The 22434-nt window shown below is 36.0% G+C and overlaps 1 protein-coding gene and 1 pseudogene across 4 annotated transcripts; both read right to left on the reverse strand.

Moving 5' to 3' along the window:
* Positions 1–440: 440 nt before the first annotated feature.
* On the reverse strand, positions 441–2826 carry LOC147473193 (dynamin-related protein 4C pseudogene; annotated as a pseudogene). The gene has a single exon (XR_015210542.1). The product of XR_015210542.1 is annotated as a dynamin-related protein 4C pseudogene (transcript).
* Positions 2827–7790: 4964 nt separating this feature from the next.
* LOC147473194 (U4/U6 small nuclear ribonucleoprotein Prp31 homolog) lies at positions 7791–12495 on the reverse strand. 3 transcript variants are annotated; one of them, XR_015210540.1, is made up of 10 exons: positions 12424–12495; positions 12280–12345; positions 12062–12199; positions 10671–11560; positions 10494–10564; positions 9950–10052; positions 9789–9864; positions 9373–9559; positions 9202–9286; positions 7791–8057 (listed from the first exon to the last, which is right to left on the reverse strand). XR_015210540.1 is itself a non-coding variant. In XM_086587746.1 (8 exons), exons 1-8 carry the CDS (start codon positions 12424–12426, stop codon positions 9452–9454), a joined length of 1455 nt encoding a protein of 484 aa, XP_086443872.1. In that variant the 5' UTR covers positions 12427–12495; the 3' UTR covers positions 9203–9451. The 3 variants fall into 3 exon arrangements, 1 of the variants encoding a protein (XP_086443872.1); XR_015210539.1 differs by lacking the exon at positions 7791–8057 and having other exon boundaries at positions 8953–9286; XM_086587746.1 differs by lacking the exon at positions 7791–8057 and having other exon boundaries at positions 9203–9559.
* Between the last annotated feature and the right edge of the window lie 9939 nt (positions 12496–22434).

Raw genomic sequence — 22434 nt, forward strand, 5'->3', positions numbered from 1 at the left:
GTAAATAAGTAGGAGATGAGATTTTGAACAGAGGTGAGTAAAGGAATTTGCATGTAATATGTATACCACCAAAATCCTCCAGAGAAGGATGAAAGTCAACTCAGAAGTCAGAACTGTTATTAGAATACTGCAAACCCTAATCACCATTTGCATCCTTTTTGTTAAGAATTCAGTGGTGGAAGGCTGGAAGCAATCATACCTCCCCTGTTCTAATTAATTTTTTTGTTGGACAAGTGTTCAAATTCACTTAACAGACAACAAAACCTAAATGTTGATACCCATCTCTAAAACAATAGGAAAAGACTGATCCTTAGTTCCTTACAACAAAGGAAAAGGGAGCAAATGAAGTATACACCAAACAAGAAAGAATATACAATCAAAAGAGCTAAATGTGTAGAAAGTAAGAATCCTGTGAGTGAGTGAATCCTGTGATACATCAGTACATCCAAAACATATCCATTAATCCATCAAATGTAACAGTTACAAGTTGAAGAGATTCAGACATAACCAAAAAACTCACAACATGTAGTACTTAGGAAAAGGAAATACAATTCAACTAAACTATAAGTTATTAGAAAAGCAAAGTAGAATTACTAAAGCGAAGCTTCATTGTCAAGAGGATATTATGATGCCTGGATCACCATCTAAGGCCCCTAATAATCGACACTGTCGCCATGAACAACAATACGATCCATGATCTTTGAAACAACGTCTTTTGATTGCTTGAGAACCCTAATACTCTTGTTCAACTTTTCACGCCTTGACGCCAGAGAAGGTGATTCTTCAAGCAACCTTTCAATGCTGCCACTGTGATTACATCCCATCATCTCATTTATAATTTCCACTTCCATTTCTTTGTTAACCAAATTCTGAACATTGAAGAGAAGATGAAGTGCCAAATTATCAAGCATCCTTTTCAAAACAATCTTCCAGTAGGCAGTTATTCTCATTTTCAAGTCAAAAGCTTGCTCTACAATCAATAGATAGTCTTTCAGATGACCAATCTCAACCTCTCCATATCCATTTATATCAAATTCTTTGGCATATCCTAATGATACTCTCTTGACAGCAATAATGAAACTATCTTGTTGTGCCATCAGTGAATTCCAACTTGACATGTACTCTGGATCACAAGTATAGTCTGCAAGCTTCTCCATTTCAACCATCTCCTTTACTCGATCAACCGACCTATCTCTCATCTTCAATATCAGGTTATGTGAAGCTCTTCTAAAAGAATTTTGAAGTTGCGGGTATCCTTCAGAATGGAAAATCACCACGCGCACAACCACGTTTTCAACGTAGTTCCACACCTCTTCAACTAATTCAATTGGAGTTCCTGATATTTTTTTCAGTTTCCTTTGTAAGATGGTGAGGAAAGCTGTTCGAGGGAGAAAGTTTGGGAGTCCAATCAGCTTAGTTTCCTCTAAAACTGCAATTTCCTCCATTAAAAACTTATCCTTAGCGCTCTCATCTGAGCTTGATTGGAGTAGTTTCGTGTATTTATCAAGCATCTCAGCCATCCTAACAGTACAGTGCATCTCTGAATCATCTAGATACTCGTCAAACTCTCCCCTCACAAGGATTTTTCGCAGAGACTCTTTAGTTGAGCCAAGAATCTGCATAAATACTGTCATGGCCTCAGCAATAGATGACAGATTCTTGGGCAATTTGCTCAATTGAGCAACATTTTGATTTAGTTTCTCATTTATGTCCCCTATGATACCAGGCAAGCTTCTTCCTATACCTGTAGCTTGGATTTGAACCAACTTCTGAGCTAAAACAGGAATACCTACAATGGATTTATCAATTTTAGACAAAAGGGAGTGAGATCCAAACAATCTCGCCTCTTCCCTCCTAGCTTCTTCATAGCTTTCATCTCCAATTCGATTCCTTACACATACATAACCAAGTCCAATATTAACATCATCAGCAGCGACTTTCTCAAGAAGTCCTTGAGGAGCTATATCTGATTTAGTAACAACAGCCAATGTTCTTTCACCAGTTTTATCGACTCTTTGTGACATTCTAATGGATTCACAAGTAGGAAAATCTACAGTAGCTGATAAAACATTAAGGATTATACTCTCTTTAGGACTGATGTATTCCATGATGATACCAGATATCTGTTCATATATATCTTCAGGCTGTCCAAGAACAGGTACTCTAGTAATTCCAGGCAAATCAACCATAGTAATATCAGGTACTCCTTCCTTTCTAACTACTAGAGTTAAAGGGATGTTAGATATACCTTTACCAGTACCAGCTATCTCATCTGTAGCAATGGAAATGTCTTCTGAAATGTGGTCTTCATCAGTATATACTCTTTTTTCTTGAAATTCCAAGTAAAGCTCAGGTTCTGGAATGATATGGTGTTGAAGGCGCATAACAAGGGGAACACGAGTACAGATACCATGACCACGAGGAAGACTAATACCTGCAAGTGATTCAAGTACGCTTGACTTGCCAGAAGATTGATCACCAACCACTACTATGGTAGGGAGCTGAATTCCTTCTTTCATGATCTGAAGGTGTCGAAGTTGGTCTACAACGTCGAGAAGAGGTCGAATTCGATCATTGTAGGTGGACACTAAGGGTGGAACTACTGATAATGCAAGTTCATTATTGTTATCACACCTGAAGCTCCTGAGATCAGAAGTTGCCATTTTCTCTTCCAGTGAAAGAAAAGTTAATGGTGGTGTGCTTTGAAAACTAGTTCTCACATTTTCCTTTGCGCTCTTTAAATGGAGATGGTTTACATCTATCCCATGGTCTTCTACGATGCTTGGCTGATCACTTGATCTACAGTAGGTCATCCGTCAACTAGACTTTTGGCTCCTTTTTCTTTTTCATTTTTACCCTTTATAACTTCGTGCAAGTCACATATTACGAGGGGTATTTGAGACTTTGAGTTATTATAACATTATTTTTTTCTAAGAAACGGCTTAGTAGCTAGATAATCAGTCACTTGGCCTGGCTAGAGTTGACTTGGAAGACGGCTTACACATTGAAGTAATTCAGTGGGACCAGTATCTTTATTGTGGGACCAACAATTCAACATCTTTTATTACATTGTAAAACGAGTAATAAGTTCATACAACTGACAACTTTTTGTGAGCTCTTTCAGCGGTTCAGCCTGGCAAAGCACTTAGGTTTAAATCAAAATTTATAGAGTGGGACGTAGTACAAAAGCACAAATAGGGTTTAGCTTTTTCGCTTTACCTTCTTTATTATTATTTTTTCCCGATAATCCCTTTCTTTATGTTGTTAGATTGGGATCATTTTTGCTGCAATTTTTTCTATGCCCAGTTTGCTTCTGGCCAAATAGAACACTGCCATCTGGATGAAACCAAACCAAGAGTTATACTCCGTTTTTTACTTTGTCAGTTTTTTGTCCCCAGGCCCACCATAAATCAAATGTTTTGACTTTTGAAAATTTTTATGGAAGAAAACAAAACGTGCACTTGTGCACCTCTCACTGTTACGACTAAATATTTGCGAATTGTTCCGCATTATGACTAAATATTTTTTCAATAATTTTTTTTTAATAAAACCACAATTTCATTAATTAAGACGATTGGGGAATAGAAATTTCCAAAACCAAAACATAAAAAATTTAGTAATACATTTTTTTGAAGACCATTGAATTTTGATTTGTATTCTCGACATAAATTCACTAATTAAAATTTAAACATACGGTTAAGATTGTGTGTGATAGATAGCAATATTTCACCACGAAGAGTTGTCTCTTTTTTTAAAAAATAAAATAAAAATCTACGCACTAATGACAATATACTCTCAATTTTCACCGTTTTGTTTCATTTTATCTCTCGCAATAGTATTACCAAAATCCATCAATTATAAATGGTACTGGGGGCAAATGGATCGGTTTGGGGTCGGATTCTCAAAAATCGAATCGAACCAATAAGAAAAATTGGAAACCCAAAACCAAATCGAGCCGATAAAATATATTACAAACCAAAACCGAACCGACCGAATCGAAAACTATAAAATCAATTAAATCCAAAATTAAATCAATTAATTTTAGCCACACAATTGATAAATTTACACAAAATTAATCATAAATATTACTAAAAAACGTCATCTTATCGGTTCGGTGGATGGCAACCCTCAAACCAAACCAATATCTTATCGGGTCGGGTCAAGAGAGGGCAAAACCAAATTACCAAAATCCAAACCATTTTTATGGGTTTGGTTGGTCGGTTACCAATGATCGAAACCCATTTGATAGCCCTAAATGATACTAAAAAAACATTAATAATAATTAAGTATCGAAATTAAAAAATGGAGGCATGGAACTAGTCTCAAACTTTGACTCTCAAGTCTCAACCATAGTTCGTGATTCGAAAAACTCGAAAATTCCAAGTTTTTCCAAAAAAACGGAATTCCGAACATAGAGTCGAAATATCCGAAATTCCGAAAGAATTTGAAATTCCGAATATGATAGGGTCGAAATTTAATGGATTTCGGTTTTTGAATTTATCGGAATTCCGAAATCCCGAACTATGCTCTCAACTAGGGTTGGTCAGTTGGATTAGAACCTTTGGGCTTGGTTTGACCCATTTAACTTTTTTTTTTGTTACCTATTTTTTTTCTTTAATTAATATTATATTAATATATAATCAAATTACAACGAGAAAATTGACAAGAGCACTACAAAGTGCACTTTGAGTTCCTTTATTTGAATTGCAAATCCTACTCTTAAAACAAACTTCTTTTAGAGCCCATTTATTTTAGTTTTTTTTTTTTTTTTAAATAAAAGTAATATCCGACAAGTATCAATATTATACCGTGTCCGGCACACAAATATGGTGGCCAATGAAAGTTAGGTGTTGTAGTTTTAAAAAAGTTACCAAATTTGATATACAATTGTTCATATCAAACTCAAATGAAAAATATGGTAAAAAAAATTGAAACAAAAAGATTAAGCTAGAGACGATATGATCATAGTTCTTGATTTGAGCGAAACCAAATTTGAATAAAAAAATCGAGGTGATGTTCACTGGGTTCGGTTCCGGTTTAGTTTTGGGCCTTATATCTAGCTTCAAATCGAAGCCTATATGGGCATACTGATCACCAGCCAAGTAAATTTTAATAAATATATTGAATAGTATTGATGCCAAGTAATTAATTAATTAGCATCAATACTATTCAATATATTTATTAAAATTTACTTGGCTGGTGATCAGTATGCCCGTATAGGCTTCGATTTGAAGCTAGATATAAGGCCCAAACCGAAACCTAAACCGAACCGAACTGAACATCACCTCAGTTTTTATTCAAATTTGGTTCGGTTTTTATTCAAATTTGGTTCGTTCGAAATCAAGAACTATGATCATATCGTCTCTAGCTTAATCTTTTTGTTTCAAATTTTTTACCATATTTTTTCATTTGAGTTTGATATGAACAATTGTATATCAAATTTGGTAACTTTTTTTAAAACTACAACACCTAACTTTCATTGGCCACCATATTTGTGTCGGGACACGGTATAATATTGATACTTGTCGGATATTACTTTTTATTTTTTTAAAAAACTAAAATAAATGGGCTCTCACAAACGAGTTTGTTTTTAAGAGTAGGATGTGCAATTCAAATAAAGGAACTCACAGTGCACTTTGTAGTGCTCTTGTCGATTTTCTCGTTGTAATTTGATTATATATTAATATAATATTAATTAAAGCAAAAAAATAGGTAACAAAAAAAAAGTTAAATGGGTCAAACCAAGCCCAAAGGTTCTAATCCAACTGACCAACCCTAGTTGAGAGCATAGTTCGGGATTTCGGAATTCTCGGAATTCCGATAAATTCAAAAACCGAAATCCATTAAATTTCCCTATCCTATCATATTCGAATTTTTATATTTCGACTTATGTTCGAATTCGCTTTTTGGAAAACCCGAATTTCGAGTTTCGCTCTAATCACAACTATGGTTGAGACTTGAGAGTCAAAGTTTGAGACTAGTTCCATGCCTCCATTTTCAATTCCGATACTTAATTATTATTAATGTTTTTAGTATCATTTAGGGCTATCAAATGGGTTTCGATCATTCGGTAATCGCCAACCAAAACACCCATAAAAATAGTTTGGATTTTGGTAATTTGGTTTGCCCTCTACTTGAACCGACCGATAAGATATTGGTTTGGTTTTTTGCCATCCAATCGAACCGATAAGATGACGCTTTTAGTAATATTTATGATTAATTTTGTGTAAATTTATCAATTGTGTGGCTAAAATTAATTGATTTAATTTTGGATTTAATTGATTTTATAGTTTTCGATTCGGGTCGGTTCGGTTTTGGTTTGTAATATATTTTATCGACTCGGTTTGGTTTTGGGTTTCCAATTTTCTTATTGGTTCGGGTTCGGATTTTTCAGAATCCGACCCAAACCGATCCATTGGCAGCCCCCAGTACCATTTATAATTGATGGATTTTGGTAATATTATTGCGAGAGATAAAATGAAACAAAACGGTGAAAATTGAGTATATTGTCATTAGTGCGTGGATTTTTATTTTATTTTATTTTTTAAAAAAACAACTCTTCGTGGTGAAATATTGCTATCTATCACACACAATCTTAACCGTATGTATCTTAACCGTATGTTTAAATTTTAATTAGTGAATTTATGTCGAGAATACAAATCAAAATTCAATGGTCTTCAAAAAAATGTATTACTAAATTTTTTACGTTTTGGTTTTGGAAATTTCTATTCCCCAATTCTCTTAATTAATGAACTTGTGGCTTTATTAAAAAAAAATGATTGAAAAAATATTTAGTCATAATGCGGAGCAATTCGCAAATGTTTAGTCGTAACAGTGAGAGCTGAACAAGTACACGTTTTGTTTTCTTCCATAAAAATTTTCAAAAGTCAAAACATTTGATTTATGGTGGGCCTGGGGACAAAAGCTGACAAAGTAAAAAACGGAGTATAACTCTTGGTTTGGTTTTCTCATCCAGATGGCAGTGTTTTATTTGGCCAGAAGCAAACTGGGCATACAAAAATTGCAGCAAAAATGGGATTCCAACTTTTTTTGCTTGTTTTTTCTCCTTTTCTGTTGTTTTATTTTTGAAAAACTATTATCATTTTTCTATACGATTCCGAAGTTCCTTTAGCGAAAAATAAGATGTAACTCTTTAAACATAATCTTTAGACATTCAATTTTTATGTTGTCCTATGTTGTCGGTTTTATATTCCAATTATAAGTTAAATTCCTATTGTACATTTGCACTACTTGACATATTTTTCCATTGTCGATGTTATCTATTAGACTTCGACATATTTTTCCATTGATTGCTATCTGTGCAAGTGTGCATTGATCTCAAACAAATAGATATGGACAAACTAGATCTGCTGCTATAGTTGTTGAACTCCTTGTATCTTAACTCTTAAGTAACTAAAAGAACAGAGAGAACTAGAGAAGTACAAGTTCTCGTGAACCAAAGCTGGTCTGTCATTACAGAGAATCGAAAAGATGATGATTATATTCTTTCTTTCACTTTTAAAAGTTAAAACACAATAATCTCACAAAAAGTCAAGCTATGTGTGGAAAAAGTTATAGTAGTACGACACTACGACGTAGACTCTGCCAGTCATATGTTCTATGTTGACAAGAAAAGACCAAGAAACATTATTGAACCAGTACGTCACTCAGTTGAGGTGACGACATTTCTACAAGGGTAAGTGAAATTTTTGACTAAATGGATGTGTTTTTTGGGGCTTTGCAAAGCCCAACCCATACATTAATTAACAGACAACTTGTAGACGAGGAAGTCCAATGCAAGTTCTATAATGAATTATGTAATCATCAATAAATACATTGATCGTCCGAACAACTTCATATGAAGAACTGGAGCAGAGAAGATATAACAAGCATATAAATGAAGTTGAATCTCCAATACAATAATGAGTCTTCATCATGATTCGACTGAGAAAATACCTCTTTATCAGAAGACGTGGAAATCAAGAAACTTGCATACAAAGTACACTAGCAGAAAATCATCTTCTAAATCTCCACTAAAACCAAAAGCCAATCGACACCTACATATTCAAGAGAATGGACCACAACATTCAAAGAGACCTTAAAGCATGTGGTACAAGATAGCAAAAGAGTCATAACAGCCCTAACGGTCAGAATGATTAGACGTCAGTTCACGAACAAACACAGCAAAACTGTATGACCCAAAATGACTTGCCCCCAACAGCTGAGTTAACAAAATTATTGAAGTCGACTGCCGCCGGCGATAAAAAAATGCCAACCACAGAAAAATACAGACTTGATCTTGCGCAGGAAGATCATGACTTAAGCTGACTGCAACACTCTGGAATCAGATACATATATAATGTTTGGAAGATCCAGTTTTTAGGATTTTACGTGTCTGAAATTAAGTGCGAAACTGCAAGCTTCCCAGCTGACAAGAAACCTTAGGGACAGAAAATTTGTGATACATCTCAATAAGTATACCAAACGACCACAAAAAATATACATACATTTGGGAAAACATCACCAATAATCACTGTATTTCTAACCATGATGACTATGACTAGCAAATAAAGAAGGTAGTGCTATGTCAGTTAGTCATCCAAGCAATCATAAAACTTGGGACTGAGGCACAAATCATCCCATCAGCCGTAACACCAGAACAGAAAATATTGTAGTCCAGTAAAGGACCAGGACAGAAAATTCACCACCTAGCAGAAACAGAACATTAACTCCAAACTTTAACTGAGAAAAGGATTTTAGAAACCTTGCAGAAAATTTTCCAAGTTAGACAAGTTTAGTTTTTTTAAATAAGACAAGCTAATCATGGCAGTTTAGTCACTTACAATTACAAATCAGTTTGAGACTATGCCCAGTCTACCAATATAATCTACCAAGAAAGAGGTATAGTTGCCAAATAAGTACGATAGAACTAAACAATGATCTCCACGCCAATTTCACGCACCACAAACTATCCAAACACATTTTTATGTCAAATTATGATCAACTATTTAAATCATTAGCAAACCACTTCCATGCAAACCTACAATTCAAATGAAATCGATAAAAATACAACTTCAGGAGACACAGCGCAGAAGGCAGAACTGATGTTTCTCCACTCAGCTTTGTAGTTTTCCATCTATATGCTAGATAACAGTGAAAGTTTAATAATGTTTGCATGATGTATACTACTATAAGATATACCTTGAAAAACAAAAACCATGAAGTTCTATTTGACCAATAGCCTGCCTTCCTATTTTCAATCCTGCAGAACTTCCCCCACGGGAAGCTATTGTAACAAAATATATCATCAGAATAGATTCAAATTAGTTGAACAGCTTGGTAAATAATGTACTCCCCTCAGCTTTCACTTACATTATATCAAAGTGCCACAAAATTGTTTGTAACTTGTACTAAGGTTCACAAGAATACAAATAACAGCCTCTCCGGACATTCAAGTTTTCTTGATCTTCGAGAACGTCCCAATTTCAGAGAAGTAGGTGCTCTGTGTTCCGCTGCCAAGCTGGTTAGCAAGAGCCTGGGGATTACTGAGTTCAATTCCCTGCAAAGAGACATCCCAATAATTTACCAAAACAAGGTAGAAGTAATACAAGGGGAATGATAAAATGTAGTCACATGACGTCAGAGGAAACACAATAGTCTCCATAAACCCAAATTCTTATTCCATGTTCTTTCTGCTACTGCTAAATATGATTCCTTCCAAAGACACTACAAAAGGATGCAAAGTAACCAAAAAGCAGAAACAGTACAATCAAAAACATGATAATTACCTGTACAGGTGTGAACGCCAAACTTGAAGTCAATCCCGAGGTAGCACCACTGCTTCCAAAACTCTTTTCCTTGAACCTGAAATGTGAGAGGTAAGTCATGAGCACAGACAGACGGGGCTAAAATTCATAAATATATTGATTATACCAAAAATAAAACATACTTCTTAGCAACTTTTGCCGCTAGTCTACTCTGGCCAATTGATACTCGCAACTTCCCACTTCCAGCTTGACCAAGCATACCATAACCTTCACCAAGTCCATCACCTATATCAAAGCAAAAACAGTTAGAATATAGAGAACTCCTACTGTGCCTCGATGAACTCATTACATATAGTCCTACAACATCCAGAGAGAAGGATTTGAAAGCAAATATGAATATGTGAAATACATATCCAACTACATTTAAGCAATACTAAATTACTAATGCAGGAAAGCATCGAGAAAGATGACCAATTTCTTTGTAGTTAGCACAGACAAGTCCCAACCCAAAAAAAACCTAGTTAAGAAGGGCATTATGTATCTTAAAGTAACTAACAAAGAATAAAAGGCCTGCAAATGCTGCATGCTACAGAAACTTCACGATCTGCTATCAGTTTAGACATTGGCTTCTTATGAGGTTTGGTGGTCAAGGTCAATATGTACGGGAAAACATGACAATTATCTTCAACAACAAAACATGTGAAGTCAAAATAGAAAAAAAAATACCTAAAGAGCTCTCCTCTGGTATTCCGAACTGCATCCTGTTAGCAAGCTTTCTCATATCCGTTACTGCATACCTAAAATGTGAATTCAACAAATACAAAATTAGTCCCAATAAAAAAATTACCAGTAGATATATCTGATTTAGTTAATAGTTGAACATAAAAAATATAGTCGCACTACCTCTCCTTCATCTTCCTTAGACGACGACCTCCTCTCTTCTTTTTAGGTTCAGAATCTGGAACAGGTAGAGGCTTTGGTTGTTTTGCAGGAGGCGGCTCTTGCCATTTCTCAATCTTCTTAAGGATCTCATCCCTCAAGTTTCTTCCATTCTTCCCCGTTGGATCCCCTCTTATAGAATCTACTCGTGCAGCAAGTGTTGATTTCGCAGCCAAAAGTCGGCAGGCACGCATCCTCAAAGAAGGAGGTGTGCTTTGAAAGATTTCTGTTTGCTCAAGAAATCCCACATGCATATGGGAACTTGCAGTTGAAAAACCTGCCAGCGTCTTTTTCTTTGCACCAAGAAGCTGGACATTACAAGCAGGCATCTTTGCTAAAGCTGACAGACCACCAGCAGTTCCCATAAGCTTTGCAGCAACAGCACTCCCAACAATGGCAGAAAGATTAGGAGAAATATAACCCATTCTACTCTCAACAAAGTCAAGGACCTTCTTCTTTGCTAAATCAAGAGCAAGAGCCCGATCACAGGCATCAAGTGTCTTCTTAAGGTTCTCTTCAGGAAGTGGCTTGCCACTAGTAGTTGATGCTGTGACAGAAACAACCATAATAATAGCTGATGGCAGAAGCCCTTCCAGATCGACCAAAGTTAAATCTGTTTCATTTCCAATCTTCTTGACCACTCGAGCATAATCAATTGGGTGATGTACCAGAGATTCGAGCTCCGGAAATTTCAACCGGTAGTTGTCCCGGACAAAATTGTGGACAATAACAATCTCATTCTCAATGTCAACTGATAGTGCATTACAATCAACTATGAGCTGGTATTCTGGATCATCCTCCAAAACTAAACCTTGGTTTGACATATTCCCCTTCTGAAGTGCATCATCAACTTTCTGCAGTCCAACAAAAAGTAATCCATGTGACCATCTAAATACAAATAAATATATACACAAAGTAGTGAAAGTACTATCTAGCTAAAATTGTAGGATTTTAACAATAAAAGAAAAACTAACCAAAGAAAAAGTTAAGTTTTGTAGACATCCAACTTGTGTATGTGTTAGAGACACCAGATTTTGATTACTTGATAAAATTTACAATAAAAAACAATAGAGTAAAAAGGTTGAAGATTAGAATCCAAAAACAATACAAAACAATCACCATGTTGGCTAAATAAGTTTATGTTTTTGTATCAAAGCAAGCCTAAACGTTACGACTACAATGTTGTGAATCACTCTATATCTCCAAGGCAATTTTATCTAATACATACAGATATCATGATAAAACTATATAGACACTGTTTCGAATGTAAGCTAGGTCTCAAGGCATATGATTACATCAATTATAGACAAGTATCTCAAAAAAAATTTAAACAAAAGTGTGTAAAGATCGCAAACCTGCATAATTTCAACATAGCGTTGCGTCTTCTGCAACTTTGAAACACTATCCAAGTCATCGTAATTCAAAGTTTCTATATCAGCCATATCTCCATCAATATCTTCTTCCATGTCATCATCATTACCTCCTTCCTCTGCCTAACACATAATTAACAAAACAATTTATATTACGAACAAGTGAACAATTAACAAGAATAATAATACAATAAAATACTTACATTAACATTGTTTTCATTATCTGATAATTCATCTAAATCTGCCAAGAAAGAATCACCGATAGTTGCCTAGAAACAAAAACGAGTAATTATTAGAATATATTATCCGTAAGAAAATTATTATTTAAACAAAGTAAGAAAATTTACCATCGCGACGCAGAAGACGAAGAGCGAGAGGTTTTACAGATTTGAGAATTATTATAAATATATAGTTTTTACCTTGATTATATTTATTTGGGCTTGGGCTTTTTTAAAGCCCCCTAAAAAAACAAAATAGAATATGTGCTCATCGTACTGATCAAACTTTTTCCTTTTTGTGAGATTCCTCTATTTCAACAAAGTGAATGCAAGAATATATTCATCATCTTTTTTGATTCTCTGTAAAAACAGACCACACCAGAATGAACTTGTACTTCTCTGTCACTTACGATGCAAGGAGTTCAACTACAACTATAGCAGTTGTCCAAGTACATCTATTTGTTTGAGATCATTTTATATACACAGCGATGCGTTTGCGGTGTGCGGTGTGCCTTGGACCTTGGTTGTTTAACATAGGGGAATAACCGTGACAGTGGGAAAATATGTCGACTAGTGCAAATGTACAATAAGAAATTAGCGTGCATTTATTTAAATTACAACAGCATAGTATGAGAAATTGGATGTCTAAAGATTATGTTTAAACGTACAGTTTTTCGCAAAAGGAACTTAGGAACTGTATAGAGAAAAATGATAATACTTTTTTTCAAAATAAAATCGTAGGAAAAGATAAAAACAAACAGGAGAAGCTGGAATATATCTAAAAGGAATGAATAAAGGAAAAGGGCAGAAAATAAAGCCTACTTGTTCTTTTTGTAGTACTATGTTCTACTTTGTGAACTTTGATTTAAACTTTAAGTGCTTGCCATGTCGAGAGGACTCGCAAAAGTTGCAGAGGTATCAATTCTATTACAACCAATTAAGAAGTATCACCGTATCAATTCTATGTAACTTGCATGAACCTTTAAATTAAAGGTCAAAAAAAAAAGGAGGCAAATGTCATGTTGACTGCAGATCCACTGTAGATCAACCAAGCATCATAGAAGAAGACCACTAGACAGATATAGGCCATCTATTATTTAAAGAGGGGCAAGAGTGCAAAGGGAAAATGTGAGAACTAGTTTTCATTTTTCAAAGCATACCATTCACTTTTCTTTTACTGCAAGAGAAAATGCTAACAGCATCAAAATATTGTGAAGAGAAAATGCTACCGGCAGTACCAGCTGATTTCAGGAGCTATAGGTGTGATAGCAATGAACTTGCATTATCAGTAATTCGACCCTTAGTGTCCACCTACAATGATCGAATTCGACCTTTTCTCGACGTTGTAGACCAGCTGCGACGCCTAGAAATCATGAAAAAAGGAATTCAACTCCCTACTATTGTAGTAGTTGGTGATCAATCTTCTGGCAAATCAAGTGTTCTTGAATCACTTGCAGGTATCAGTCTTCCTCGTGGTCATGGTATCTGTACTCGTGTCCCGCTTGTTATGCGCCTTCAACACCATATCATTCCAGAACCTGAGCTTTACTTGGAATATCTATCATGGAAAAAGAGTATGTATATACTGATGAAGATCACATTTCAGAAGACATTTCCATTGCTACAGATGACATAGCTGGTACTGGTAAAGGTATTGTAGAGAAAAAGGGTGTTTTTTCTCTTTCTCGTGTAAGGCGCACCCTGCGCTTGGATTTGCTTGGCAAAGGGCGTGGTGCGCGCTCATGCCTTGGTCGAACTCCAGAAGCTTCAGCACCCCTAAAATCCCTTTGCTTGGACAAGAGGGGTCGCGGCTCCAATCAGATTTCAACACGAATTTGACTTATTTCGGAAGTTTTCTGAAATAGTATAAATATAGGTTTTTTCTGTAGAAACCTAACTTAACCAAAACCAAGAAAGAGAGAGATTATAAGAGAGTAATTCTTAGTGAGTTGAGTGTTCATTCTTTATGAGTGAATTAAGAGACTTGTAATATGTTACTCCAGACATATAGTAAAGCTTGAAACTCGCAGTGTGGACGTTGACAAATTGCCGAACCACGATATATCTCGTCTTGTGGGTTGTTCTTCCTTTACATTAATTGTTTTACTTTAGATACTTGTTTATTTGATATTGAGAAGTGTTGGGATTACTTTGGAGGGTGTTGAAGTCTTGTCTAGTGAGAAGGATTGATCTTTGTGTATGATTGATATATTTGTTGTGGGTAACGTTGTTTCCGCATTGTCCTATTCACAACAATTGGTATCAGAGCGTAGGTATACGACCTAGGATTTTGAGTTTAGTGCTCGAAATTTGTATAGACAAGGTGTTCGATTAAATTCCGAAGTGAAATTGTTTTTTGGGTTATTGTGTGTAACTTGAAAGATGGCTCCCAAGATGTTAAACACAAGGTTTGAAACAGAGAAGTTTAATGGGAAGAATAACTTTGGGATTTGGCAAGTCCAAATAAAGGGCATCCTCATCCAACAAGGTTTGCACAAGACTTTAAAAGGGATTAAATCTAAGGCTGCGAGTATGAGTAATGATGATTGGGAAGAGTTCGATCTTCAGGCTTGTTCATCAATCCGGTTATTTCTTGCTAATGAGGTCATGTATAATGTGATGGGAGAAAATACCGTTGTTGGTATTTGGCTCAAACTAGAGTCTATGTATATGACTAAGAGCATGACGAACAAGATGTACCTTAAGAAGCGTCTTTATCGGTACATGATGGTGGATAGTTCAACGATGCAAGAGCACGTTAGTGAGTTCCGTCGACGCTTAGCGGATTATTTGAATGTGGGCATGAAGATGGATGATGATGATCAAGCGGCATGTTTAATATTCTTCTTGCCAGAAAGCTATGAGCATCTAATGACTACATTTATGAATAGAGAAGACATTGATCTTGACGAAGTTCAGAGTGCTCTTCTTTCTTATGAGTTGGTGAAGAAGACACGTGTAGAGAATAGCATTGATGCAGGTCAGGGGATAGTGGCAAGAGGAAGGTCGTATGAAAAGGCTTCTACAAGCAATGAGAAGTCTAGGTCCAAGTCAAAGAAGCCTTTGACACATGTGAAGTGATACAATTGCGATGAAAAGGGACACTACGCAAGTAATTGTCCTCACCTGAAGAAAGAGAACAAGAGAGATGGTAAGAAGAAAGGTAAGGCAAAAATTGAGGCAAGTTATGCTTCAGGCTCTGAAGGGGACGAGTTGAGTCTCTGTGTGTCCACACAAGACTATATCGCCGAAAGGTGGATTCTTGATTCCGGATGTTCCTACCATATGTGCCCGAATAGAAAGTGGTTCATTTCTTATGAGAGCATTAATGGTGGTTCCGTTTTGATGGGTAATGACGTTGCTTGTAAGACGGTAGGAATTGGAACTATACGGGTCAAGATGCATGATGGTATAGTGAGGACTTTAACTGATGTGAGACATGTTCCTGAGCTAAAGAAAAACCTTATTTCTCTTGGTACCTTGGATTCCAAAGGCCACAAGTTTGTGGGCGAAGGTGGAGTCCTAAAGATTGTCAGTGGCTCTTTAACAGTTATGAAGGGTTAAAAACATGGAACCTTGTATACTTTGATGGGTAGTACGGTGATAGGTGATGTAGCAGTGAGTGCATGTAGTGATGATTCTGAGTGCACTAAGATGTGGCATATGCGACTAGGGCATATGAGTGAAAAGGGTTTGTCTGAGTTGTGCAAGCGAGGGTTCTTGAAGGACTTGAAGAAGCTAAGTATGGGGTTCTCTGAGCATTGCGTCTATGGGAAGCAGTGCAGAGCCAGGTTCAAGTTAAGTAAGCACACGACAACAGGCATCCTTGACTATGTGCATATGGATGTTTGGGGACCCTCCAGAGTGGCTTCAAAAGGAGGTAACCGTTATTATGTCTCATTCATTGATGATCATACCCGCTATGTGTGGGTGTATATGATGAAAATGAAAGATGAAGTGTTTGAGACATTTAAGAAGTGGAAGGCAAGGGTTGAGAATCACACAGATAGGAAGGTCAAGACACTACGATTTGACAATAGTACTGAGTATACCTATAGACCTTTCTAAGAGTTTTGTGCGCAACAGGGAATTGCCAAACACTGGACAGTTAGGGGCACGCCTCAGTAGAATGGAATGGCAGAGAGGATGAATATAACCTAGCTTGAAAGAGCGAGATGTTTGTTGTCTAATGCCAGTCTAGGCAAAGAGTATTGGGCAGATGTAGTGTCCATGGCGTGTTACCTGTATAATAGGTCATCAGTTCCAGCTATAGATTGCAAGACACCTTATGAGGTGTAGTCAGGTAACCTAGCTAATTATAGTATTTTGTGAGTGTTTGGATTGACTACTTACTACCATGTGAGGGAGAGCAAGCTAGATCCTAGAGCTAAGAAAACCATATTCTTAGGCTTCGCAAATGGGGTAAATAGATACATATTGTGGTGTCTAGAAGACCAAAGTTCCTGGTCAGCAGAGATGTTACCTTTGATGAGACTTCCGTATTATCTTTCAGTAAGCCGGAAGGAGCTGGGCAAAATGGTGAGTCTATAGAAGTTCAAGCCACTGAGCTTGAGTTGTCTGATGCAGCAGATGACTGGTTGGTTCATGATGAGGTACCAAATTATGAAACCACACAGCAACAGGAAGAAGAGCATGAACATCCACAACTTGTAGTGGCTGACCCTAGGCTAAAGAGGCAAGTTAAAGAAGTGCACAAGTATGGGCATGAGAAGTCGGTGAAACACTATGGTCAGGTGGATTTAGTGGCATATGCACTGAATATCGAAGATGATGAGCCAGATAGCTTCAAGGAAGCTATTAGAGATGTTCATTATAGAGATTGGTTGGTTGCTATGCAAGAAGAGATGGAGTCTCTTGATAAAAAATACACATGGGACCTAGTTTTATTGCCAAAGGGCAAAATGACTATCGGCAGTAAATGGGTGTTCAGAAAGAAAAAGGTCCTTCCTGAGTCCGACAGTACTGGGTATAAGGCAAGAGTAGTAGCAAAGGGTTTTTCACAGAAGGAAGGAGTCGACTACAATGAGGTATTTTCCCCGGTGGTCAAACATACTTCCATTCGTGTGTTATTGAGTTTAGTTGCTCACTTCGACTTGGAGTTAGAGCAACTTGATGTTAAAACTACTTTCTTGCATGGGGATTTGGAAGAAGAGATCTATATGAGACAACCTGAAGGGTTTGTTGTTGCTGAGAAAGAAAATCATGTATGCAAATTGAATCGGTCACTGTATGGGTTAAAGCAATCGCCCAGGCAATGGTACAAGCGCTTTGACACATTCATGATACAACATGAGTACACCCAAAGTAAGTATGACTGTTGTGTCTACTTTCGTAGGCTTCGTGGTAATGACTTCATCTATCTCCTGCTTTATGTGGATGACATGCTTATTGCTTCTAAAAACATGGTGGAGATAGACAAGTTGAAATCTCAACTTAGCTTTGAGTTTGAGATGAAAGAGTTAGGTGGAGCCAAGAAGATATTGGGCATGGAGATTGACAGAGATAGGAAGAAGCGACGGATAGTTGTATCTCAGAAGAAATACCTTCAGAAAGTAATTTCTCGTTTTGGTATGGAGAATGCAAAGTCGGTTTCTACACCTTTAGCTGGGCATTTTAGGCTTTCAGCTAAGTTCTCTCCTAGTTCGGTGAAGGAACAAAAGCATATGGAAAATGTTCCCTATGCAAGTGTCGTGGGCAGTTTGATGTATGCTATGGTGTGCACACGCCCAGACATTTCATAGGCAGTTAGTGTTGTAAGCAGGTATATGACAAATCCTGGGAAGCAGCATTGGGGGGCAGTGAAATCGGTACTAAGGTACTTGAAGGGTACCTTGGATGTGGGATTAGTTTATGGTGGAGGCACTTGTTATGTCAGCGGGTATGTGGACTCAGATTATGCAGGTGATCTAGATAGACGATGATCGACTACTGGTTATGTGTTTATGATGCATGGTGTACCGGTTAGTTGGAGATCTATGCTACAGGTTATAGTTGCTCTATCTACTACTGAGGTAGAGTGTATGGCAGTGGCAGAGGTAGTTAAAGAGGCACTATGGCTTCGAGGTTTTCTGGATGATATGAGTATTGAGTAGAACAGTGTTGCTTTGTATTGTGATAGTCAGAGTGCTATTCATTTGGCGAAGAACCAGGTTCATCATGCTCGGACCAAGCATATTGATGTCTGTTATCACTTTATACGGGATGTCGTTGAGGATGGTGATGTCCAGTCTAATCACAGTGGAAGCATTGAAAGGTTGCTTGAAGAATCACCTTCTCTGGCATCAAGGCGTGAAAAGTTGAACAAGTAGTATTAAGGTTCTCAAGCAATCAAAAGACATTGTTTCAAAGATCATGGATTGTATTGTTGTTCATGGAGACAATGTCAATTATTAGGGACCTTAGAGGGTGATCCGGGCGTAATTGCTTCTTGACAATGAAGCTTCGCTTTGGCAGTCTGTTCGGGTGGATATTGGTGGTCAGGAATTTATTAATGGTAGTTTAATTGGGCACTCATCAAATTGGATTGAGCAATTCTCAAAAAAAAAAAAAAAAAAAAAATTACAAGTTTGCCATCAAAGCCTAGGCCCAACAACCAATTCAACCAGTCTCGCCATAACAAACCCCTTGGGCCGTTTGAGTGCACACTCAAACGGTCCCGCCATATCGTTTGAGTATACACTCAAACAATACCGCAATGTCGTTTGAGTGTACACGCTAGGGGTGACTTCGGATCGGATCGGATCGGATAAAGGGCTTTCGGAAAAATTTCCAATTTTTTTTTTCGGATGGCAATATCCTTTCCAAATCCGATCCAATTATTTTTCAGATGGCAATATTTTTTCTGAATTCGAAAAGTTCGGAAAATCGGAATTTTTTTGGAATCCGCAAAATATGGAAGTAAACCGGAAATTTGAATTATATAATCGGATTCTCTTAGAATAACTATTTTTTATCCATTTAAAACATTCGTTTAGCGATCATTTTGAAATGTATTAATTCTAAAAAACAACTTAGACCTTTTAACTCATTCATTTAACAAATTTTTTCTTCATGCATGTTAATGCATTAATTCAAAAATAGGAATATAGGATAAATTGAGACATGTACTAGAATGAAAATATTGATTTCTTAAATTGTGAGAGAGACAATGTTCTATTTCTCTAGGATTTTTATTTGGTTTGTAAACTATATGTAGTTTTAATTTAGTAACTATATGAAGTAGACCAGATATGTTAAAAATTCGGAAATTAATCGGAAATCGGATCGGATCGGATTTTGAAAACACATCCAATTCCAATCCAATTATTTTTTGGAAAAATTGGATATCGGAATTTCGGATATCAGAACACAAATATCATTGCCAAATTCAGAAAAATATCGGATTGGAATTCGGAAAAATTGGGTTTTTGGAAAAAAGAGACACCCCTAGTACACACACTCGGTCTAAGCCTGTCGTTTGAGAATTGGTCCTCTGGAATCTCCATGGAACGATCTGAGCATGGCGTTTGAGTGTACACGTACTCAAACAGTACAACCGTACCATTTGAGTGTACACTCAAGCGGTTTGACCACATCGTTTGAGTGTGCATTTAAATGGCTAGGCAATGACGTTTGGTATCACATGCAAGCGGTATGGCTGGGTCGTTTGGGGCTCTATGGGTAAATATGGTGAAGTCGTTTGGACTAAAATAATTGAGAAGTTCTAAACCAAGGAAATTCCTGATTAACCAATGATTAATTAGCCCGATTAACTAATAAAAATTGATTACATAAACACCAATTACACTTTTCTTATACATAAACACCGAACACTTTTCTTATAATACAAATCATTAATCGATCATAATTGTACAATAATTTATTTAAACAATTATCTGCAAAATTGAATTAGTAATGATCAATTATCAACACATCCCAATTGAATTAGAAAAATTGAAATTCGATTTAAAAAATTGGGTTAGGAACAACACAATTAGTTACACCAACACAATTACATGCATTCTGCACTCATTATCTGTTATGACATAGTATCTATATAACCAAGTTAAAACATGTAATCAAACATGCCAAAATCTAAAATAATAATTTGTTTTATATCTAAATTTGTTATTTTTTTTTTCAATTGTGAATCATAAACTAGTTTGGGGTTTGGGGTTTACAAATTTTGTACCAACATATTTCACTTAATTATTCAAAATAATAATTTGTTCTATATCTAAACTTGTTAATTTTTATTTTATTTTTCAAATTGTGAAACATAAACTAGTTTGGGGGTTTGGGGTTTGGGGTTTAGGGTTTATAAATTTCGTACCAACATATTTCACTTAATTAAATAATAATTTATTTTATATCTAAACTTGTTAATTTTTATTTTATTTTTCAAATTGTGAATCATAAACTAGTTGGGGGTTTAAGGGGGTTTGGGGTTTTGGGTTTAGGGTTTACAAATTTTGTACCAACATATTTCATTAATTATTTGAAATAATAATTTGTTTTATATCTAAACTTGTTATTTTTTATTTTCTTTTTCAAATTGTGAATCATAAACTAGTTTGGGGGTTTGGGGTTTGCGTTTAGGGTTTAGGGTTTATAAATTTCGTACCGACATAATTTTTTTTTTAATTTCAAACATATTTCACTCAATTATCCAAATCTAAAATAATAATTTGTTTTATATCTAAACTTGTTATTTTTTATTTTTTTTTTCAATTGTGAATAATAAACTAGTTTGGGGTTTAGGATTTAGGGTTTACAAACATATTTCACTCAATTATTCGAAATATATCAAAATTTCAAATATCTCTACATAGAATACTCAAGTTTCTTAATTACTCCTCCTTACTCCTTTTTTCATCAAAATTCTTACTTCTTACATATAATACTCAAGTTTCTCTACATAGAATACCTAATCAAAATCCTAAATGAAACATGAAAATAAAGAAAAAGTATTTGAGGTAATGTTTGAGGTGCAACAACAAATTAAAGAAGGAGAAAATAGAAGAAATGTTGAAAGTGAAGAAGTGACACAAAATGTTGAAGGTGAAGGTGAAGAAGTTGAAGAAATAGAAGCTACGACTAGTCGAGCAAATGAAATGCCGAGAAATCGTCGACGACAAAGACAAACAAACCTAAATAATGAGGCAACACTTGATTAGAATGAATACAAAACACTTAATTGATTGAATTAATGAATGAATGAATCTATAAGAGAGCATTGATTAGAATGAATGCAAATCACTTGATTGATTGAATGAATGAATGAATGAATGAATGCAAAACACTTAAATAAATGCAAACCCCGAACCAAAACTATATGGCTGGGTCGTTTGGGGACACTATGGAACTATATGGCTGGGTCGTTTGGGGACACTATGGAACTACATGGCTGGGTTGTTTGGACCCTCTATGGAACTACATAGCTGGGTCGTTTGGACCCTCTATGGAACTACATGACTGGGTCGTTTGGACTAAATTTAGTGAGAAGTTAATTTTTTTTTGGTGACTTTGAAATCCCTCATTATCTAAATGCAAATTATTTGAGACTCTTGTTTTATTTTATATGTAGGATTCTTTGCCGCTATCTGAGAACCGATCCTCTGCAAACTCGAATGATGTGGATTGTCAACCGATTTTAAGTGATACAACAGAAATTTTTACTACGGAAGAGGTATAATGGATTAGGCATTAATTTTATTTTTTTTTTTAAATTTTCTAAATGTAATTTTATTAGTGTATTAATAATAGTTGTTTTTTTATGTGTTTAGGTCTTTCATACACGTAGCGAGGCAATCGGTTGGGCAACCGCTAGAGGAAAACAATTTAATGTTGTTGTGGTCATTGAAAAGTCGGAGTATGCCAAGGGAAACCGAGTAGCAAGATTGAATTTGGCTTGTGAATGCTCGGGTATGTATCGGTCACACAAGAAGGAAGGCGAAGGGAGGGCTAATTAATAAGAAAAGGCCGGGAACTAAGAAATCGGGATGTCCATTTAAGTTAAAACATGTTTTCCAACGCGGCACTGTCGATAGTTGGAAAATAGAAGTTAGAAATGATATTCACAACCATGTATTGGCGAAGACCCTTGAAGTACATGTATTTGCTACTCGTCAGACCGTTCCA

The sequence above is a fragment of the Coptis chinensis genome, unplaced genomic scaffold, assembly GCF_015680905.1.
Source record: "Coptis chinensis isolate HL-2020 unplaced genomic scaffold, ASM1568090v1 utg3977_pilon_pilon, whole genome shotgun sequence".
NCBI classification, from domain to species: Eukaryota; Viridiplantae; Streptophyta; class Magnoliopsida; order Ranunculales; family Ranunculaceae; genus Coptis; species Coptis chinensis.